At 55.4% G+C, this 20,835-nt stretch overlaps 1 protein-coding gene across 1 annotated transcript in view; it reads left to right on the plus strand.

Annotated features, from left to right (window-relative positions):
• The window catches only part of COL22A1 (collagen type XXII alpha 1 chain), a gene marked incomplete at its 5' end in the record, with an annotated part of 228,133 nt that overhangs the window by 105,993 nt on the left and 101,305 nt on the right, over window positions 1–20,835 (plus strand). Inside the window, 9 exons of the mRNA XM_080800193.1 lie at window positions 2,290–2,343; window positions 9,095–9,148; window positions 9,802–9,855; window positions 11,029–11,082; window positions 12,043–12,096; window positions 15,919–15,963; window positions 16,504–16,566; window positions 17,000–17,053; window positions 20,254–20,295. Coding sequence (XP_080656319.1) covers window positions 2,290–2,343; window positions 9,095–9,148; window positions 9,802–9,855; window positions 11,029–11,082; window positions 12,043–12,096; window positions 15,919–15,963; window positions 16,504–16,566; window positions 17,000–17,053; window positions 20,254–20,295 — 474 coding nt within the window. The remainder of the gene's footprint in view (window positions 1–2,289; window positions 2,344–9,094; window positions 9,149–9,801; window positions 9,856–11,028; window positions 11,083–12,042; window positions 12,097–15,918; window positions 15,964–16,503; window positions 16,567–16,999; window positions 17,054–20,253; window positions 20,296–20,835) is intronic.

The following is a 20,835-nucleotide window of genomic DNA, read 5'->3' on the forward strand; positions in this document are numbered from 1 at the left end:
GTGGGGACACCGACGGTGTATCTGGTAGTGACGCCAACGAAGGGAAGGGCAATTGGGCGGGGGCAGAGCGTGGCTGCGGGAGAGCGGTCTTGGTTGGGTCGGTCAGAGAAGACACGAGAAGACGCGGGGACAGAGGGCCTTCGAACAGAGACTGTGGATGCCTGGGGAGCCCGCTTGCCGGGCAGCGCAAGAGCCCGTGGAAAGACCTGGCCTCGAGGTGGGATCGTGTCTGGTGCATTCATCCCGGAGGAGGGACGCCGGCGTGGCTGGAGTAAGGGGGAAGGCTACGAGGAAACGGGACGGGCAGGGAGCGGGGCCGCAGTCGTGGAGGGCAGGGGAGACCATTTCACTTTGCCCCAAGTTGGGCAGTCGTGCAGTGATTTGAGCAGAGGAGACAGGCTGACGTCGGTGTTAAGACTAGGACTCTGGCAACTCAGCAGGGAAAGGGGAGGCGTCCGGGCCAATCAGGAAGGCGGGTTGTGGGTCGGAGGTCCCTGCAGGGGTGCAGGAGCAGAGGTGGTGGCGGGCCCAGCGGTGGCGGGGGCATGGCGAGCTCTGACTGGCCACCCACGCCTGGCCCCCTGCTGACCACATTTGCCACGCCCCAGCCCCGTAGCCCTCCAGCCTGATCGGGGAGAGCCTCTGCCCAGCCCTGCACCCTCCATCCCTGCTGCCACTGGCCAGCTCTGCCCCCTGCACTGAGCGTGTGTCCCGCTGGAACGCTCTTTTTCCTTCTTCCAGCACTACCTCAGCACCTCCTCCAGGAAGTCCTCCCAACACCTTGTAGCAGACCTCAGAGCTCCAGGTGCCACGTGCACGCCCTTCCCTGCATGCTCGTCGGGACTGTTGTAGCGCCAGGAGCTCAGGCCCACCTTCCTGGGAAACCGTGAGCCCCTGGGGCAGAGCCCATGGCCAAGCCATCCGGGGGCTCCCGGGGCTGGCACGGAGCCAGGGCCAGTGTGCCTATGAGTAAGCAGGAGAAAGCTGCAGAGCTGTATCTTTGGCCTTGACCCCAGCAGGCTGAGTGGAACTCGGGAGGGTTGTAGGACTTGAAGTTCCTTAGAGAACATTCCCTGATGGCTCACCCGGACTTCGGTGCCACTGTAAATCCTTGAGCCTGGAAGAGGGCTGTGCCGATGAGACCCTGCCGTGGTGTCCCATGGAAGGGGCCCCTTGTTTTGTGGGCGTTGTGGGACCCAGAGGCGGATTGCTTGGCAGCTCTGCATCACCCCACTGCCGTGGGGATTGGGCCACTTTGCGGAGGTGGGGGACGGAGGGGTCCCAGATGCTGGATCCCAGGCTCTGCACGCAATAAGTGCTTATGAAACATGGACTGGAGGATGGGGTTGGGGGGATCCGCAGCATATCCCCAGGCTGGGCTGGACACAGACCGAGGCAAGGGAAAGGACTTATGTGGGTGTCTCACTTCATGACGGAAACTGTAAGAAAAAAAAGGCCATCGTTCCATCATTCCGATCCCGCATACACGACGGATGCCATGTGCTGTACACATCCAACCATCACACCCTTCGCCCCTGTCTGGAGAGACAGACTCTGAGGTTTAGTGAGGCCAGTGAGTCCACACGGTGACCCACCGGGGTCATGGTGACAGCGCCGAGTCTAACAGCGGCAGACCGGAAGTGGTCGCGAGGACCCACGCGTCCATGCACCCCATGTCACCTCACAGGCAACACTGTGTAAGAGGGAGAACAGGCGGGCTGTCTGCATGCTCGTGCAGGATGCCCCTGAGCTCAGCTGTTGAGTGGAAACCAGCAAAGCTCTCTGCAGAGTGAGGGATGTTCTGTGGTTTGTAAAGAAAAAGAAAGGGAGGACCGAGGGAACGTGTGTGCGGTGCGCGCGTGTGCATGTGTGCACACGTATGCACGTGTGTCTGTTGCTGGCCTCCATACAGCTTGCCTCTGGAAAGAGGAGCCAATGCCGGGTAGGGTCAGTTCCTTCAGGGAAAGGCAGCTCGGTGGCTGATGGTGAGATGAAGAGGTGCGTCTCAAGTATCCCTTTCTGTACCTTTCCAAGTTTGGGTCCCATGTCAGCAAATCCACCTGTCACAGCTGAGACCCAAAGCTTAACCTCCCTGACCCCAAAGCCCGAGTCTCCAGCCCCGATCCCATGCCGCTTCCTTGGAGGGCATCCCAGCCGGTGAGGGGACGGGGAGTCCCTGTGCACCAGCGAGCTTGAGAACTCAAGATGGACATTCCCACCAACACAGTATCACACGGGGTCTGGTGCTACCTGCCTGCTGCTCATGTTGGCTTCTTCTTTTGTACACAGGGGAAGAAAGGTGAAGCGGGCCCGCCGGGAACCCCTGGATTGCTGGGACCACAGGTAACTACCATCTCCGCACGCCCTTCCCTAGCGGCCCTGCTTCCTCGATGGAAGGAGCGATCGGGTCGCCGTTCTCTGGTTGGTAACCGGTCTTGCGTGGTCAGCTCATCAGAAGGAATGTTCAGAGGGTCCTGCGTCCCCCTATCTGCCCTGGCTCCCTCAGCCTCCCGCGCCTATGCTAGAAGAAAGGCCACCATGTGGACTTCGGTCTGCTAGAAGTCAGGCAGTGGTGACACCATGGGGACCAGTGTGCTGAGAAAGGGAAGCGGTGAGGCACGGGGAGCGGCGCCCAGGACGAGGAGTCCAGTGGTGAACAGCGTGTGGCTGGCAGAGGCGGGAAGAGGGGACTTTCCGGCAGGGGCTCAGCTCTGCAGGGACAGCTGGTCTGGGACACAGCCTGAGCGGGTGGGGACAGGCCCCTTCGTGGCTGGAGCTCCCCGTACTAAGCACTGTGGCTTCAGGTTTGGAAGGGGCTTGGCCAAGGGACCCGATCAAGCCAAAGGTCTCCCTATTCTAGGAGACAACACACTCACATTCTGGTGTCTGATTTCCACACTGTGACACTGACCAACTCCCTCCCCTCTCTGGGCCTCCGTTTACCCATCTGTAAAATGCTGGGACCAGGGCCCCTTCACACTCTTGTCTGTGCTGTCTTGCTCCCTGGATGTCCTCCTCCTCCTCGCTCCCCTCACCACCTCTGTCCTTGCCATTGGTGGCTAGGACATTTGGGGGCAAGTTATTTGACCTTCTGAACTTGAGTTATGCCACTTGCGAGAAATACCAATAAAAATCAAAGGGAGAGCAGTACTGTAGTTGGGGAGAAGAGCAGGGATGTGGCCCAGGTGATGAGGTCCCCGAGGCCTGGGGAGCAGCAGGTGGGGACCTGTCCTGTTCTCCTGGCAGCAGTGGTGGCCAGCAGGGACGTTAACGGGCCAGTCCCTCTGGCTCCTCTCTGAGCTGCTGCAAACCCACCTGTTCCCGGACACCTGCCTCTCCGTGTATCAAGTAGGAGGGACCCCCCGCGGAGACAGGGCTCCCTATGTTTCTGAAACCAGCTTTTACCGCTCACTGACGCGTGGAGGGTCCTGGTGACTGATGGGTGCCTTGCCGGCAATCTCCAACCTCATTTTGGTGCCTCCCGTTTGGTCCGGATGTGACATGCAATAAGGGAATATAAAATCGATCATAATTCATGGTCTTCTAAAGATCCCACATTCACTGTGGCATTTTGATGTTAATAGTGAAACACAGAGTGCTTTTGCCTTTGTTTTATTGCCTTGGTTTCGAGCGAGCAAAGCTTGTGCATTTCAAAAATTCACCGTATATGCAGCACCATCAAATTACTTTCAGCTACAATATTTCCCTTACCTACAACTTTTTTTTTGTTGTTGCTACCCTGGAAAATACATTTTTCTTTCACTTTCACTTTGAAATCACTTTCCTTTGTTGAATGTTGACTGAGTGCTGGGTGTTGGGCTGGATGTCACCCGTAGAAATACGATCAGAATCTCCAGAAATAGGGCACTCTGATATATTTGGGGATCTCAACAGTTCAGAGCTGGACAACGTAGAGCTTACAGTAGGGACAGCCCGGCGTCTTGATGGGATTGCTCCCCGAAGGACCCCACGCCGCGTTTCCCCGACCATGTCCAGCCCAAGAGGCTGCGGCCTCGAACGTCTGGCTGTCTCTGCCGATCCTCACCGCGCGCTCACCGCTCCCGGCCTTTGCCGCAGTTCCCCTTGATCAGTAATGCATTGGGTCATCCGCTCCACGGGGATTTATCGAGGTCCCGCCGTGTGCCCGACGCGGCTCTGTGAATCGGCGTGGGGTGTGACATCTGGGTGACACCGTGCATGCCCGGAGGAGCCGTGTGTGAGTGGAGCAGGGAGACTAGCAGGTCGGGAAGACAATCCAGAGAGCTGGGTTCTGGGCGAGGGGGGGCTAGTCAGCCTCTCTCGGGGCCCGGAGGTGACCGCTACCGACGCTGATCTAGAAAACCCCGGTTGCTTCTGCTCTGTAGGGTTTTCTGCTCTGATGAGAAGAAGGAAGGGGGATAAAGTGTGCCTCATTTCTGCCGTTGTCAGACACTCTGGTTAGTGCTCATACATCATTGCGGCCGTTCTTTATAACACCTGGGAGAAAAGAGGGCGGATCCCATTTAAAACCTAAGGAATTAAGGTTTTAATTCAGTGCAGAGTCCCTACGCCCCAGGACAGTGGACATCCTAGAAGACACTCTGGGTGCCTCTTTTCCAAGATGAAAAAACTTCACCAGCTGGCCTGTTTTAGAATAAATAGACACATCTGTGATGTTGTAGGCGGTGGCTCTCCTATCCTGGGAGACTTTCAGGGAAAATGGAAATCTGTGTCTCATCTGGTCAGTGTTTGCAAAGGCCGTGCTGCTTGGTGTGGTTGTCAGGATGGACAGACGTCCCCTGGATTGGTAGCCAGGGGAAAGGCTGGCCCCAGAGATGGGTGGCCGGGTGGGCCTGTGGGCCCAGGACTCTGCACAGAAATCTGCCGAGGTAGGTACTCATTACGGCTTTGTCCCTGGGAGCCCCAACCTGAGGGGGAGGGGGCACAAAGTATGAACAACGCTCCCCAAAAGCCAATGTTTCCAAACCACACAAGCTGTGTGAGGGCCATGCTAATTGGTGCAAGTAATTTCCATGCATCTTCAAATCCCTTCCACCGTCACGAATCTCTGCCGGTTGGATCTAGGTGGTTCGTGGGAATAACTATCTGCCGTTCCTTTATTAATGATAATCTGGGTAATCGGTGGTTTATGTGCCATCATTGTCATTAGGAAGCACATTAAGGAGCGGCTTTGCCACCATCATATTAGAAGGATCAAACGCTGTATCATTAATACTAATTAGACTGAGTGGTTCGTTTTTGTCAGTAGTTACGACTTCGTTGTTGTAACAGAACGTCATCATTGTGTTATTGGCATTTGGACCTGTTGTCTCACATGTCACTCTCGGTAATGACGAGATGAGCTGGGTGTGTATTTTTATTAATGGGAACAGGAAAAGAGAGTGGAGGACCACGTGTGCAACCTCTCGTGTGCTGGGCTTGCACACGCGCCTTTGCGAATCCACGCTGTGCTGGGAACAGGGCCTCCAGCCTTTCTCTTCCGGCTGTGGGGCAGAGGCACAGGGAAGAAGAACGTTGCTCATGTCTGTAGAGGGAGTGTGAGGCGACCCAGCATAGGGCCCAGGGCCCCCGAAACCCAAAACCTAATTTTTAATCTCTTTATACCATCATTTCTGCTACCAACAAAGGTAATTTTTTTTATAAAAGATTGTATTTATTTATTTGACAGAGAGAGACACAGCGAGAGAGGGGACACAAGCAGGGGGAGTGGGAGAGGGAGAAGCAGGCTTCCCGCCGAGCAGGGAGCCTGCTGCGGGGCTCGATCCCAGGACCCCGGGATCATGACCTGAGCTGAATGCAGATGCTTAACAACGGAGCCACCCAGGCTCCCCACAACAAAGGTATTAATAGTCAAATAGTTTAGTTTCGAGTAACCTGATCGATGATCTTTAATTCGAACACCAGAAGAGCGGGCAGGAAATTCTGCCCTTGGTCAGAGACGGTGTGAGGGTCAAGGATGCATGAACGCCTGCCGGGTGTCCCGAAGAAGGCCGAGGAGGGAGTGGGCTCGAGGTGGCCCTGCGCGACTCCCCTCCAGGTCAGCGTCCCTGCAGGTCATTCACGGTAGCTCGCTTCTCCTCACGCTCCTTTCTGTGCCCACCGTGACCGAGGGCCGACCGAGGACAGAGTCTGTTCTCCCGGGGCACCAGCGGCCGGCGGGCTGATGTCGGGTCCTGACTGTTGGCTCCTTCCCGACCACGCGTTTCCCCCCTGGACTTACAGGATGCTCCTTGTCCGTGAGAGGAGGCCGTTGGCGAATGGCCTGCGCCCTTCCTGTGGCCCCACCTGGCAACCGTTGCCCAGACCCTCTGTCCGCTGTCTACACTGTTTCTAGCTTCAGCTTCTGTCAACGGCCACCGCAGTTCTTGAGTTTAATGACCGTGGGGGCTTTTGCTTTTTCCCAAGTTCACGGCATCAGACAAGGAGGCCATTATTAAGCCCCTACTGTGTGTGTAGCCATGACCAGGTGCTGTGGGTCCTTACAAAGGAGAAGGATCAGACATGGCTGAGCCCGTGTCGACAGTTCTGGTGCCGCTTAATACGCACATAGTCTTTTAGGACAGCACACTGTCCGTGGGGGCGCTGGAACCGGAGAGCTCGGACCACATTCCCAAGCTATGCAGCCACTCTGCAGGGGTGAGTCCAGGGGATGGAGGACGAAGGGACCAGGGTCCTTGCACCTGAACGCCTGCTTTGTTGCATTTCCGTTTCTCTCCCAGGTTCCAGTCCTTCCCGTATAAAATGGGACGGAATCCGCCCGCCTCGCAGGCAGAGATGAAACACAACGTGTGAAGGGCAGGGCAGAGGCAGCACCAAGTGGGGGCGGCCGCTCCCCCCACCCCCACCCTTCTCCCACTTCCTCCTTGCGCGGGTGCCCGCTTCTCTCATTGTGCTTCTAGAATTCTCACGGTTAGGGTGCACCTGGAGTTAGTTTAGGTGAGTGATTCCCAGACCAGACAGTGCTTCAGAATCCCTGGGGGAGTGTTTCCAAAGTCCCTGACCCCTTGGGCTTGTCCCAGACCTGCCTCAGAGTCCAAACAAGGAGTCCAGGTACGGTCCTTAGGACAAGATTTCCGGGTGACTCTGCAGCAGCCAGCCTGTTGCGGATTCTTGAGATGATGGCTGTGTGGCCTCAGGTGGGGCACTTACCCTCTCTGGGTCTCAGTGTCCATCATCATCAGACGAGGGAGTTTAATTTTCAGTAGATGATCACTAGGGATCCGCTTACTCTAGCAGGCTGTGAGGTCCCAGCATCCTGCAGGAGGGCTTGCAAGGAGCAGAGGAGGAAGGGGAAGCAGAGTCGGAGCAGTGAGCTGGCCAGGAGGCCGGCTTCTTGGAGTATTTCGTTTGAAAGTGCATGAAACACTCCAGGGGCCATCACTGGTCCTGGAAGTGTAAGAAGGGAGGAAGGCTGATGCGTCCGGATTGCTAGCAGACAAGGGGCTCAGAGAAGCCGTGTGATGTGGAGGGGGCATGAGACCACAGGGGTCCTCTTGAAGTATGAACAGGTCACCCGGCGTGAGCCTTCTTCTGGAGGGGGTCCCGGGAGTGTCACCGGCAGGGCCCTTGCTTGGCCAAGAGGTGAGCAGAGCTGAGCTGTGCAGCCAGGTGGTGGGTCTGCATGGCAGTAGGGGTGAGGGCACGAGGCTTCTCCGTGCTCTTCCTGGACCCACGTGCTGCAGGGAGAACCCTGGCCAGGCCACCGTCCCGTTCTGTTGGGCCCCCTTCAAGCGCACATCTCTCAACAAGAGTAGGGGCATCCAGAGAATGCGCTGGGACTGAGCAGCTACAGGGAACTCCGAGGTGCAGATGCCACCCAAAATTCCACGTCTGTGCCCACTGCAGACTCACGCGTGCCCCCAGCGGGAGACAAGGCAATGGCCCCCGGGAGCAGCCGCCTTTGCTACTTGTTAGTATTTATCGCCCTCTAGTGGCGACGTGGCATCATTCTCCCTGGACGCACAGCCCTCTCCGTGGCCCTTAAATTCGGTTCGAGGCTTTAAACATTTATTGAGCACCTGCTGTATACCATGCCCTGGGTTCGTGTCTGTGACAGATGTGGAGGGAACAAGAGGGGCCCCCGGCTCAGAGGGCATGTGAGTCGGATGAACACGATGACAGCAGCCTTGAGCATGGCAGAGGGAGCGATTACTGGAGACCAGCGGACCCGGAGCCCATGTCAGAGGTGGAGACATGAAGAAGGGGGCAAGGAGGGAGCGCACACCCAGAGAGAACCTGAGCAGACAAAGCCAGAGCTTGCGGTTCTGTTCTGCTTGTGGGGCCAGACCTGCGTCCGTCTCTGACCACAGAAGCTGCCCCGAGCATCCAGGGAGGGGATGAATGAATGAAGCTGTATGGTGGGTGTCGAGACTGGTCTGCATAGAACCATCTGGAAGACTTTGACGAGGCCCAGCTCGTGGCCCCACCTCAGACCCACAGAATCAGGGGTCTGGGGCAGGAGACCCGTGTCATTCACCCCCCGGGATTCCATGCTGACTAAAGCTGGGAAACCGCTGTCCTGCAAGATCTTTGTTACTGGCTCCATCTACTGTGTGCGTGTGCATGTGTGTGTGTGTGTGTGTGTGTGTGTAAACATGCAGGCACACGTGTTTATTTTAAATGCTCAAGTGTTTTAAACAGAAAGAGTAAACAACGTAACAGTTTCATGCCCATCACCCAAGTATGACAGGTGTCAACATTTTGCTAATTCTATTTCAGAATATTTTCCTTTTGCATTTGTTCTTTTTTGTTTGAAAATAAAGCATTATGGGGGTGCCTGGGTGGCTCCATGGGTTAAGCCTCTGCCTTCGGCTCAGGTCATGATCTCAGGGTCCTGGGATCTAGCCCCGCATAGGGCTCTCTGCTCCGTGGGGAGCCTGCTTCCCCTCTCTCTCTGCCTGCCTCTCTGCCTCCTTGTGATCTCTGTCAAATAAATAAATAAAATCTTTAAAAAAAAAAAAAAAAGAAAGCATTATGAAGATGAGGCCCCACCTGGTCCCCGTGTCCCCCCTCCTCTCTTCTCCTCTCCTCAGGATATTGTCACCAGAGGCTGCTCCATGCGTGGTTGTAACCCACACCTGTTCTTTCTTTACAGGGCCCTCCAGGACCACCTGGTGTCCCAGGACCCCCCGGACCTGGAGGCCCCCCGGTAGGCGTGGCTTTGGTTTTCTTCTGCAGGGTACCTGGGGGAGGGCTTCATAGCCCGTGGGGTCAGAAACACCTGGTGTGTGGCCGTCTGTCCTTCACCCAAGAGGAGAGCAAAGGCATAAACAAGGGAGACTCCTTCTGCGGCCACTCCCCAGCCTCTGGCGTCTAGGCCCTGAGTGGTGACGTGAAATACCCCTCGAGCTCATGCAGCCTGTTAGTGGGCTGCTGCTAGAGACAGACACGCTGAAGGAGGGGGGTTAGTCTAGCGATGCCCATTACTAGTTTGTGGTTTGGAGCTGACGGTGGACCCCGGTCACCTCCTCCCCACACACACTTCTGTGCAGCTGGAAAGGTCCCCTGTGAGCGGAGGGTGTGGGTCAGACCCAGCACCCAGCAGAGGGAGGCCAGGCCATTTGCCCGTCCTACCAGGTGGGAGCCGATGTGCTGGCCCCAACCGCAGACCAGACACAGAGGGACAACTCTGTGCTTCACCGTGGCCCGCACTAAGGACAGTCAGAAGCCCTGAGGTTTATCCGCCCCTAGTGTCCTCATCAGAGCCAGACGGCTGGGACGGTGCCAGGCAAGGCGTTGGGAGAAAGGTTCCGATGCTCCAAAGAGGCCAGACTGACCATTTCCATGTGGTTTCCTTCTCAGGGTTTGCCTGGAGAGATCGGCTTCCCGGGAAAACCTGGGCACCCCGGGCCGATGGTGAGTGCCCCGGAGCATCCCCACCCCCACTCTTCCCTGTCCTGCATGGGTCCACGTTGAAGGTGACAAGGCCCTTCTAGCTGGTCACCAGGCCTGCTGGCCCCTTGTCGTGCCCTTTCCTCCCCCGGCAGTGGGGACCGAGGCCCTGGTGCTCAGCCTGACTCCTTCCTCCTGTGGTGCCTCCCATGAACTCATGCTCCGGGGATGGCTCCCCTACGGAGCCCCAGCCAGGGTGCAAATTGGGGCACCTTCTCCCCCAGGCCACCACCTCAGTCTCCTTACCCAGAGGCGAATTCAGAAGCCCTTGCTGTTTAAAGTGTGGCTTCTTGTCCTGATGGGACACGTGCAGAAGACAGCGGAAGTAACAGGTGGCAGGGCTCTCCCTGTTCTTGTCCCATCACACTTCCTCACTCCCCAACTCAGAAGATGCTGGGGAGCTGGGGGTCTTCTCCTGACTTTTAAGTCCTGAAGCTGGGGCTCAGGGGTCCTCCTGTCTCCACGTGAGTACTGGGCGTCCTGTTGAAGCAGGGTGTGTCTCCTAGCTCGGGCCCTACGCTCTGCAGGGCCCAGTGGTGGGGGTGACCTGTGACACCACAGGACCACCGTCATCCTCGTGGAGCTGTGGATGACGCACAGGGAGGCCTCACTCCACTGGAAGGGATTTCCTTATGGCCAACTCTCTCCCGGGGAGCAGTGGGTGGGGAAGCCAGCGGAGCCCACAGCCCTGGAGGGGGTCTGGATAGCGGAGAGAAGTTGAAAGAAGTAACTCCAACTGTGTAGGCCCAGCAGTGGTGCCCCCTTTGTCCCTGGACCTTCGGCAGGCCCACGGGTGACCAGAACCAGGCCCCCGGGAGGCAGGGGCTGATTGCTAGAGTGGTGGCATTCTCAGCTTTGCTGAACACTGACGGATATGGACGTCCCTGCAGGGGCGTGATGTGCGCTCTCTGGGAGATGATCCAAACCTGGAGCACCTGCTCAATTACAGAGTCCCCAGCGAGCACTCGCTGTCACCCGCGGCGTCCCCAGCGAGCACTCGTGGGCACACACGGCAGTGGGACTGGGAGAGAGCACCCCCACAAGGCAGGGATGTCCCAGCTCCTGGCTAGAAGCCACTCAGTGCAGTGCACCCTAAACATGCCTTTCGTTTTGCTCTGTTCTCCTCCTCGTGCCCAGGGCCCACCTGGAAAGGACGGGCAGCATGGAGCACCGGGCCTGCCAGGACCCAAGGTTGGTGTTCATGGGGGTGACGGGAGTTTGGGACCCAAACAGCAGAGAAAAGAGATGTTGGGTTGTTGGCGAACGCTGAAATCCACTGACTGCCTGGGACTCGGGAATGTTGGGGTTCGCCGGGTCAGACGTGGGCCCCTCCTTTTAGTTCTGTTTAGGTAACTGGGGAAGGATTTGGAATTCTCAGGCTTTAAAATGAACCCGTTAGAAATACGTACGTATTTGCAGGGAGGAACAACTTTTGGATGCGCATAACGTAAGAGACTTTAATTTTAAAAAAATACTCTGGTGGGGCTCCTTATAGGAGGCTCATTAAGAAAATAGTCTGGGTTTAAGTATCATAAAGTCGGGAAGCAAATTCCCAGTTCACACATGGCAGATGAACAGCCACAAGACCACATAATAAATATTCCCACCAGTGAGCTTGATTCTTTCCTACGAAACACGCGTATGCTGGGTGTGCGAGGCAACAGCCCGTGAAAGGCAGCTTTTCCATCTTATGAGAACATCCATCATCCCTTTCAATAAGTTACTTGGAAAGTCAACGTTTTCATGACCGACTACCGAATAAGTATGGATTTAACTTCATTTTGTGGGTGTTTAGGAGAAGAGTCATCTTTTTTCCATGTCTTGCATGACAAAGGAAGGTGTGAACCCAGTATTTTGTGTTCCCCAAATCGCTCACGTGACATCTCCCGTACCCCAAGTCTCTCAATGACAGAGAGAAGAGCCCCGTCTCTACTCAGTGATGTTTTTGTGAAATAAAACAACAGAGGCGTGGAACAGGGGATCTAAGAGGTGGTACGAGCCGCCGTTTTGGTCACCGTGGTGGGGCGGAGGGCAGGGGCCAGCACCACGGAGGTACGAGAGGTTGTCCGCGTTGACCAGCCTGTGACGAGTGCTGAGTGGGACTCCCCAGCCCGGCGCTCTCCCGCCAACCTCTCTGTGCGTTCCTTCCAGGGCCAGCCAGGAGAGAGAGGAGAAGACGGTTTGCCTGGAAAACCCGGCCCCAGGGTACGGATCCCGCCTCCTCCCCGCCCATGTGGGGTCTGCTGCGTGGTGTGTTTGGGGTTGTGTGAACCACAACTGGTGGTGTGAGCACTGGCTATCAGCGGGGGCCTGGCAGCGCCATGATCTCGGGGCTGTTGGCAGGACTGAGGGTGGGGGGTCCAACAGGGACAGCCACACCTGGTGGGAAGGGTCCCACCACGCCCAGGACGGAGGGAGCAGGGGTGGGCGGGTTTCCAGGAGACCTGTAGGTGTGGCCTTGGGAAGAACTTGTCCCTGTCCGGTTTGTCCTGGCCGCAATGAGCAAGAGGGACTCCTCTTCATCTGTCTGTCTGTCTGTGTCCCTCCTCCCCTCCCCACCGGTGCTCCCTAATGCCTGACCCGACTTCTGGCTGATGTGGTCTGTGGCGTTCAGCCCCCCTCTGCCTCCAGCAGGTGCCAGGGGCTGTGGGAGGGGCAGAGACCATTCTCCATCGCGCGGGGATAGGGCACTCATGTGCGGGTTCAGGTGGCTGTCCCTCAAAACCCCACGTCATGGGTGGCAGGGTCTCTTATCTTGAGGTCCTGGGCTCAGATCTCAGCTTTGGCCCTGGGCTCAGAATACAGTGAGCCCCGAGGAGAGAGGGCTGGACCATGTGTGTGTGCAAGGCCCTGTGTGTGTGTCTGGGGGGTGTGTGTGGTATGTGCTGGCATGTGTATGTGGGGGGTATGTGTGTGGTGTGTATGTGCACAGGTGCTGGGGCTCTAGGGGAGTCTGTGGGGACCGGAGATTCCCAGGCTGCTGTCCCCCTACCCCATGGTGCCCTGTACTTCTCCGGGTTATGCACTCGTCAAGGGCAGCATGTGTCTGGGTCTTTGTCACCTCTGCTCCCCGTTCCCAGACACGGCCAGGCACTCGGCAGGTGCTCAGTAAAGGTTTACTGCCCAGAGGGTGGGTATCAAATTCAGCCCGGCAACAGATCAGCGCAGACCTGGCCTCAACACCCGCGCCTCGGGAAGGCAGGACCGGGTCACCTTGCTGGCCAGGGAAGGTGCCCTGGGACAGAGGCGGGGCCCTGGCTGTGCCTCCTGCTTTTATGAAGTGATTGTTGGTTAGGAGACCAGCAGAGAACGGAGCAGGAAAAGCGCAGATTAAAATGCACCCAAAGCACAGATTAAAATGCACCCGGCAAAGCTGAGCACACCCAGGTTGATTGAGATGTGGAAAGAACCTCCTGAGGTCCACTAGGAAACTTCCCAATCAGGGTTCCAGATGCCAGAAGCTCAGCCTCATGTCCCCCTTAGTGGCCACTAGTGCCCAGTGAGTGGCCCCATTGCCCCTTACGAAACTGTTCTTCCTATTTTAAGAAGCAACATATGTGTTTTATTTTTTTTTATTTTTTTATTTTTTTAAAGGTTTTATTTATCCATTTGACAGAGATCACAAGTAGGCAGAGAGGCAGGCAGAGAGAGAGGAGGAAGCAGGCGCCCCCTGAGCAGGGAGCCCGATGCAGGGCTCCATCCCAGGACCCTGGGATCATGACCTGAGCCAAAGGCAGAGGCTTTAACCCACTGAGCCACCCAGGTGCCCCAACATATGTGTTTTAAAAAGACCTATGTTGATCCCCGAGTCGTTGAAATATAGTAATGAGTAATTTACCGAGCAGTCTCTGTGCATACCAGGTGTTTGTGTGGTGAACCTTAGTGAGAGCACTCAGGCCACATTTTAGTGCTCGGTTGAAATTCTGTCATTTTCCAGAAAGGACTTCACACGTTTGTGGAGGTTGGCCGACTTGACCTGGTAGATTTTAGGGTGTCAGCCATATTTGAAGAGCTGTGTTTTCTCAGATTTATAAACTGGCAAGTCCTGGGCTCGAGCATGTGAACTCCAGCATTGTCTGGTGGTGTTTGGAAGAAGGCTCGCCTCCGTGCACGGGTCTGCGGGAGCGGCCACTGGTGGCAAGGAGTGTTGGGCTGAGCTCAGAGGTGGCCTTGGGGATTTCTGAGTTCTTTCTGTCTGCGTGTTTTATATTTCTGGTGATCTCTAACAGCTGGAAGATTCAAAGAGAAAAGCCTATTACTCGAGCTCACATGTGTTTTTGCCCAATTTCTAGGGCAATATGTTTAAAACATTGCTCTAGGAAGTTCGAAACTATGAGTTTTTGTCGTTAGGACAGTTTTACAACATCCTTTGTAGCCTCAAAAAGGATCTGGCTTGGGGTCTTGTTACTTTTTTTGACAAAATGCCAACTGAAGATAAAATTCTCCAGAGATTACAGGTAAGTCCTGGACACTGGGTTTCACAGCCCATCAGGGAACGGGCTGGCTTGCAGGCGCACAGATCAGGAACTCAAGACGCCGCCCAGTCCTCTCCGTGCACCGCGCCTCCAACGTAGGGTTCATGGCACGAATCCAGGGGGCACTTCTGAAGCTCTTCAGAACGTCTCCGAACCCGGCCAGACGCACGCCGCCTTTCTCAGCCTGTAAGCGGCAGTTCCCACGGCCGAGTATTATCGTCTTTGCAGATTTAAAGTGACAGTTTGAGGGGCAGGTACTTACACAATTCCGGTTAGAGCGGTTCCTCCTAATTGTGCCTGTAAACGCTGGGAATCCATGGGGATCGGAGCGCGTGGAGAATTTCTATATGTGCTCACTCCAGTGCTGGGTCCCCTGGTAGCCCCACAGCTGTAGGATCAAACCTGTGCTTAATGGCTTCATGCTCACCAGGGCTGTGGGCTACTTTTTCTTTCTTTCTTACCTTCCTCTCTGACCAGAGGGGGTCGTGCTGGCCTTCACCACCAGCCGAGTCTGGCACGGTACAGGGAAATGCATTATGTGTAACGTACCTGCTTATTCATTCATCTGTGTGTCTGTTTGCTTACCAGAAAACCGGATTTCCTTATGGAAATCTACACTAACATTCTGCTCAATAGCATCGTGGGTGTTAGAAATGGTCATTCAAGAAGTTAGTGGTTCTCAAGACACGTCCTTGGTTAGAAATTACAGTCCCTCCCCGCTACCACACACACACACATTTTCCTCTGTGATTTGTAGGGATCTGGTTAATACAGCAGCCTGCTGTCCTGGGAGGTCTCTGGGCCTGTGCCTCTCACTTCAACATGACCGCAAAATGCAGGTCAGGAGCGGTAAAGGTTGAGGAAAACACCACATCCGATCTGCTAGAGCCAGTAGATACTTGGGGGTTGGCTTTCAGACGTAAGTGTGGATGTTTACCAGAATTTCACCCAAGACCTGCCTTTATTATGACACACCACGGGAAAGGAAGAATAAATCTCTCCTCCACCTCTAACCACGGGTTTGCCGGTGTTTTCCAAAAAGTTTGATCAGCAACCACAGGACATCGGTCAGCGTGGATGCGCTCACCAGTGGCTTTTCCTTCATCGTGGGCCCCAGCAATGGGACCTGGGGTCCCTACAGCATGTGCTAACGGCTCTGAGTGGGCTGGACCTTCGAGGCACAGTTTGCCGCCCCCCACCACCCATTGTTCCGAATCATGATGCTTTTAGATTCAGGGTGAAAGGATTGACCTGTGTAAACTCCTATCAGGATGATTCTAGCAGATGTTTCTTGGGGGAAGTGAGAGAGGATAGGAGAGGGTATGCAGGAGCCCCTCCCTCTGGAAATGCCAAACTCTGGGGCTCCCACAGCCCCGCTGCTGGGTGGGGTCTGCTGCCTAGAGCAGGGGTTGTAACCCTGCAACGCACATGCTCGAGAAGCCAGAGTTGTGGCCGGCCAGTGCTGGGGATGGGGGGGGGGCAGCCGGGGCACGGCGGCCACCTCTGCAAGTGTGAGCGGAAAATAATGGGTTGTCTGTTATTCTGTCTCCAGGGAGAAGTTGGGGAGCAGGGCCTGGCGGGCCGACCTGGAGAGAAGGTCTGTTTGTTCATAGCGTCATTCTTTCATTCTTCATTCAATGCATTCGGTCGTTATTATGCACTAGGCGTGTATCTGTTCTCCTCTGGGGGCTCACTGCATCCCTCCCACGCACTCGTTGACTTGCCGGATGATGATCACCATGCCCCACGCCTCCGTCGCCATGCTGGGGTCACAGACATCAACCAAGAGCCAGGGGCAGGTGCCATGAGCAGTGGCATGCCGGGGTGGGTGGGAGGGCAGGAGAGGCTCCTCTTCAGACGTGGGGGATGCCAGGAAAGGTGGCGAGGAGGTGATCTTTGTCCTAGAGGACAAGGAGGAGGAGGAAGCCCCGGGACAGGCAGAATGGTTTCCTGGTGAAGGAATGACTGAAGTGAGAAGGAGCTTGGAGACGCACCAGAGCAGGATCTCCGGAACCTCTTTGGTTTCCGCACCACCCCCGCTGAGCCAGAGATCTCTGGGGGAGAGTACGCAGCTGGGGCGTGGCATGGCCGCCTCGCCGAGATCCAAGTGGACAGAGGCGCCCTGTTGTTTCCACAGGGAGAGGCTGGTCTCCCGGGTGCTCCAGGGTTCCCGGGCCTGCGGGGAGAGAAAGGACAGCAGGTAAGTGGAGGCCCCACACCCATGTCCTCGCAGAGCAGCCCCTTCTGGGGTCAGTCCCTGCGGCGATGGGTGGTCTGGGCTGGGGTCTGGGAGTATTTCTCCAGGTTTGTGGAAGAGGAAAGGAAGGGGCTCCGGCTGCTCCGGTCCGTCCGCTGCAGCAAAGGGTCAGGGACTGCGGGATCAGTCTGCGGAGGCGAGCGTCGTCTGAGGAAGGGGCGGGGAACGGGGGAGGGCACCGTGTCGGGTGCCCGATGGGGGCAGACGCCTCCCCCGCCCTGACGGCGAGCCCTGAGCTGCGCTTCAGCCGGACGCCTACCCATAAGGCCGGAGCAGGTCAAGGGGAAATGGGGCTTTTTGCCCGAGGCCCACGTGCTCTCAGTGGAAGAGGCAGGTGTTGCGCTCTGCTGTATTCTAAGTTCATCTTTCACCGCAGGGAGAGAAAGGTGGGCTGGGCCTCCCGGGACTGAAAGGTGACCCAGGTGAAAAGGTAAGAACCACTGCTGGCCTCCTGGTCATGGGCCGCCTGGACCGGCCACGCCTCCGTCCTGTGCTCTGTGTGTGTGTGTGTGTGTGTGAGGTGCCTGCAGGGCCGAGCAGAGGGTCTCAGTCTCCAGTCAACGCTGTGACCTGGGTTACAGTCGGCTTCCTCCTGCCGGGCGGCTCTGAGCCCCTTGTCCCTCCTCCCTGTGCCTTGGCCGCCTCGGCAACGGTTCCGCGAGTCCTCCCTCCGAGGGCCTCTGGGACGCGTGACTCAGGTCCCTTGTGTGGAGCGAGCGCTGCAGACTCACTGTGTGTCGGGGCGGCCCGGAGCACCGCCCATGTAGTGACTTGGGTGATCTCAGGACGACCCTGGGAGGGGCCCCGTTACCAGCAGCGCCCTCGCTTCACAGATAAGGAAACAATGAGGCACAGGCAGGTCACACTGCTTTCCCAGGGGTGCACGGAAGGAGTGCATTGCGGTCCAGATCTGAATGCCGCCAGCGGGTCAGCTCTGTGTCCTGGCTCGAGCAGAGCTGTGCCTCGGGCTGGCCCGGCCCGTGAGCACCCGAGCCACGGCAGCGCACGCCCCAAGGGGCTTGCCTCTCCTCTTCTCCCGCTCAGGGCTCCCCCTGCCTCCATGCCCCCACGTTTGCACTGTCTTCCCCTCCAACTCCCCGTTCTCGGCAACCCTGCCCCTCCTGGTGTTTCTGGGTTCCAGGAGGGGCCTCCCACCTGCTTCTCTCTTGGGCTGGAGGCTGAGGGCTTTACTCTGAACAGACCTGCCATCTAGAAATGGTGACCCAGAAACAGAAAGGGCTTTCTGTGGTAAGCCACCCAGGCCTGCAGCCCTCTTGGGTTTTTGGAATTGCCATTTTCATTTGAGAAAGTCATTTCCAAGATGCAAAGGGCTCCACGAGACCATAAAACTCTGTTTATTGCCTTGGCAGAATCACATTCAAGCTTCCAGAAAATCCGCCCCGCCTCTCTCTTCTCCAGAGAGATACGTAATAATAGACGATTCTGGTCAAAAATCCAAAATAGGACATTAAAGCAACATTGTCCCCTTCTGACTGTCTTGCACTTCCCTATCTCTGTTTCCTAGTCCATCCCTCCCCGCCGCTGGCCATGAGCATTTCAGCCCCTTGGCATCTTGGAAAGTGGGTATCGTCCTCTCCTTTCTCTGCACGGGCTGCTGAGGGCTCACGTTTTTTGGGGGAGAGCTGGGATCTGAACCCACCATCTAGTGAACTCTGGAGCTCATAGACCCGCTGCAGCCATGCAGAGGAGTCTGGGATCTTCCCCGTCCCCCTGCTGGTCCTGCCTGACCCCAAAGCACTGGGGAGGGGCCGGCTCTATCCAAAAGGCAGTCTTTAGGCTCTCTGGATTGGAGACCTGTCTCTTCGCCAGTCCTCTCCTCCTTAATACACATTCATAGGTTCCCTAGTGTCGACACCAAACCTTTCTTCAAAATTTTTTATAGAGAAAGGAAGAGTTTTATTTGAGCCCACATTAGGACAGCCGCTGAGATACGCAATCTTCACAAAGAAGAGACTGCTCCAGGGAAGAAACATTTGGGGCAGGATTATATTTGACCATCGCGATGAAGGACTTTCCACAAAGTTACAGACTGTATCTTATGTTTTCAGTATGGGCCAGGCTGTGTGACTCTCATCTGAAGGGAACCAGGGAGGTTTTGTATTGTTTTTCTTATCTTTACATTTGGAATGTTCCCTTTTGGTTATTCTATTTTATTTTATTATATATTTTTTCTTTTTAACAAAGCAGATGTACAGTGTGTGCTGGGGCCGAAATAGAGCCCATGCTTTGACGTTTTGCTGAGTCATTTTGACGCTGGCAGATGTTGGAAGTCTAGCTTCCCTGGGAGCCCAGGAGCGAGGCCCAGACACCTGAAACGTTGAGAATTTCCTTTATCACCAGAAAACACCCAGCTTTGATGATTCGGAGTTTTTAATGTGGGGTAAACTGGTTTAAATGAGCTTGTTTCTAGAACAGGAGGGAGTCAGTGTCAGGAGAATAATTAGGTAAAGTCGGGTAATGCCAATAACACTGAGAAAGTGTTTTTCTTTCTGAAAAAAAAAAAAAAAAAATCTTCTCGAACTTTAGTGAAGGCAGCGCTACTTGGATTCCGAGCTCAAAACCAGGCTCCGTTGTGTGACTTCGAGCAGGGGGGTGAACGTTAGGCGTCGGCGTCCTCATCTGTGAAATGGAAACACCAAAGTAATCTGTGTTACAGCCGTTTCTACGGAGAGTAAATGAGCTCATACGTATAGAAAACATAACTCACTAACTGGAATTAAATACTGTATAACAATGAAATAGGATAGAAACAATAACTGTATCATTGCTGCTTGCCAGGAGTGGCCTTGTCCTTTTCTAAACCGGTTTCATTCATTCATTTTCTCACTAACCGTGCATGGAAGGCCTGCGTCAGACCTAACCCGGGGCCGCTCGGAATCCACGCGGGCACAGTCATGTGTACCTTGGCATCCTGTGGTGCTCGTGGAGTGACAGGCTTCGGGGACTGTGTCTGCTCCCTGCACTTTCTCCTACAAGGAGCAGCCCAGGGGCCCTCTTGCCTCAAGTCAAACTAGAACAATTTCCTCCTCATTGGGCCCCTGCTGAAGGCAATCTCGGTCAGGGCCCCCGTGATGCTGTGAGGTGTGAACCTTTATCGTTATTTTTCAAAGAGGTGAACAAACCCAGCGAGGTCAAACAATGTATAAAATGGCGGGTTGAGGTTGAAAACTCGGGAGGCTTAACTCCCAGACTTGTGTTGTTTACGGGAATGTCGATTTGTCCCCTCCGTCTCCTGAGAAGAGCCTGTCCCCTCCGCTCGAGCTGGGACAGGGCCCATGGGCCCTTCTGTCTTTGTACCCAAGGGCCCAGAGTGGGGATATTGGCGGCATTGTTAATAAGTAAGCAGGAACTCAGTGTCCTCAACACGATGGATCACGGATCACTCTTTTCTGTATTCACAGTGGACCAGTGTGGAGTGATAGAGATCATCTACGGCTACCCCTAGTAGCATAGATAATTCTCAGAACATAAGGTTTATGTCTGAAATATTTGATAATTCAGAATCTAACAAGATAGATACTGACTGGGTGGTTCTCTTGTCTGGGGAAAGGTGTCCCAGGTTAAGCAGAGTGGATTCATGGTCATTTATTTTCTGTTTTTTTCACCCAGGGTGAAGCTGGTCCCGCAGGCCCCCCTGGGTTGCCCGGAACTGTAAGTTACTCTCTTCTCATCTTCCTTCTTTCTGTGAACCCCTCAGGCATGGGGCAGCCCCCTTCCTACCACACCCTCAGTTATAAATATCTTTTTAATGGAGATTGCCAGTAGCCGGGCCTGTTCCTCAGTCTTGCAATCCAGAAATACATGAGCTTCTTTAAGAACCACCTGGTGCTTATTGATATATTTTATGCAGCAAGCATAGTGACTATCAGAACACTGGCTAGACACAGTATGTCCCCACCCTCCCTGCTGTTACATATGGGGAAACTGAGGTCCAGAGACAAGAAACGGGGGGGGGGGGACTTTGACCAGAAAAGGACTGCAGAGTTGGGTATATAACCGTGACTCATGTTTCCACGTAGCTGTTGTGCTTGGCGTTGAGTGGTGAGCAAGGCTGGGCTTCAGAGCCAGAAAAAAGCGGGTTTGAGTTCCCGAGTCCCTGCTCGGCCGTCCCCTGGCATCGTGGTCTTAGATACATTGTTTAATTCAGAGACCCCAGATTCTCCTCTGTTAAGGAGAACTATTATACCCAGC

The sequence above is a fragment of the Martes martes genome (assembly GCF_963455335.1).
Source record: "Martes martes genome assembly, chromosome: 4".
NCBI lineage: Eukaryota > Metazoa > Chordata > Mammalia > Carnivora > Mustelidae > Martes > Martes martes.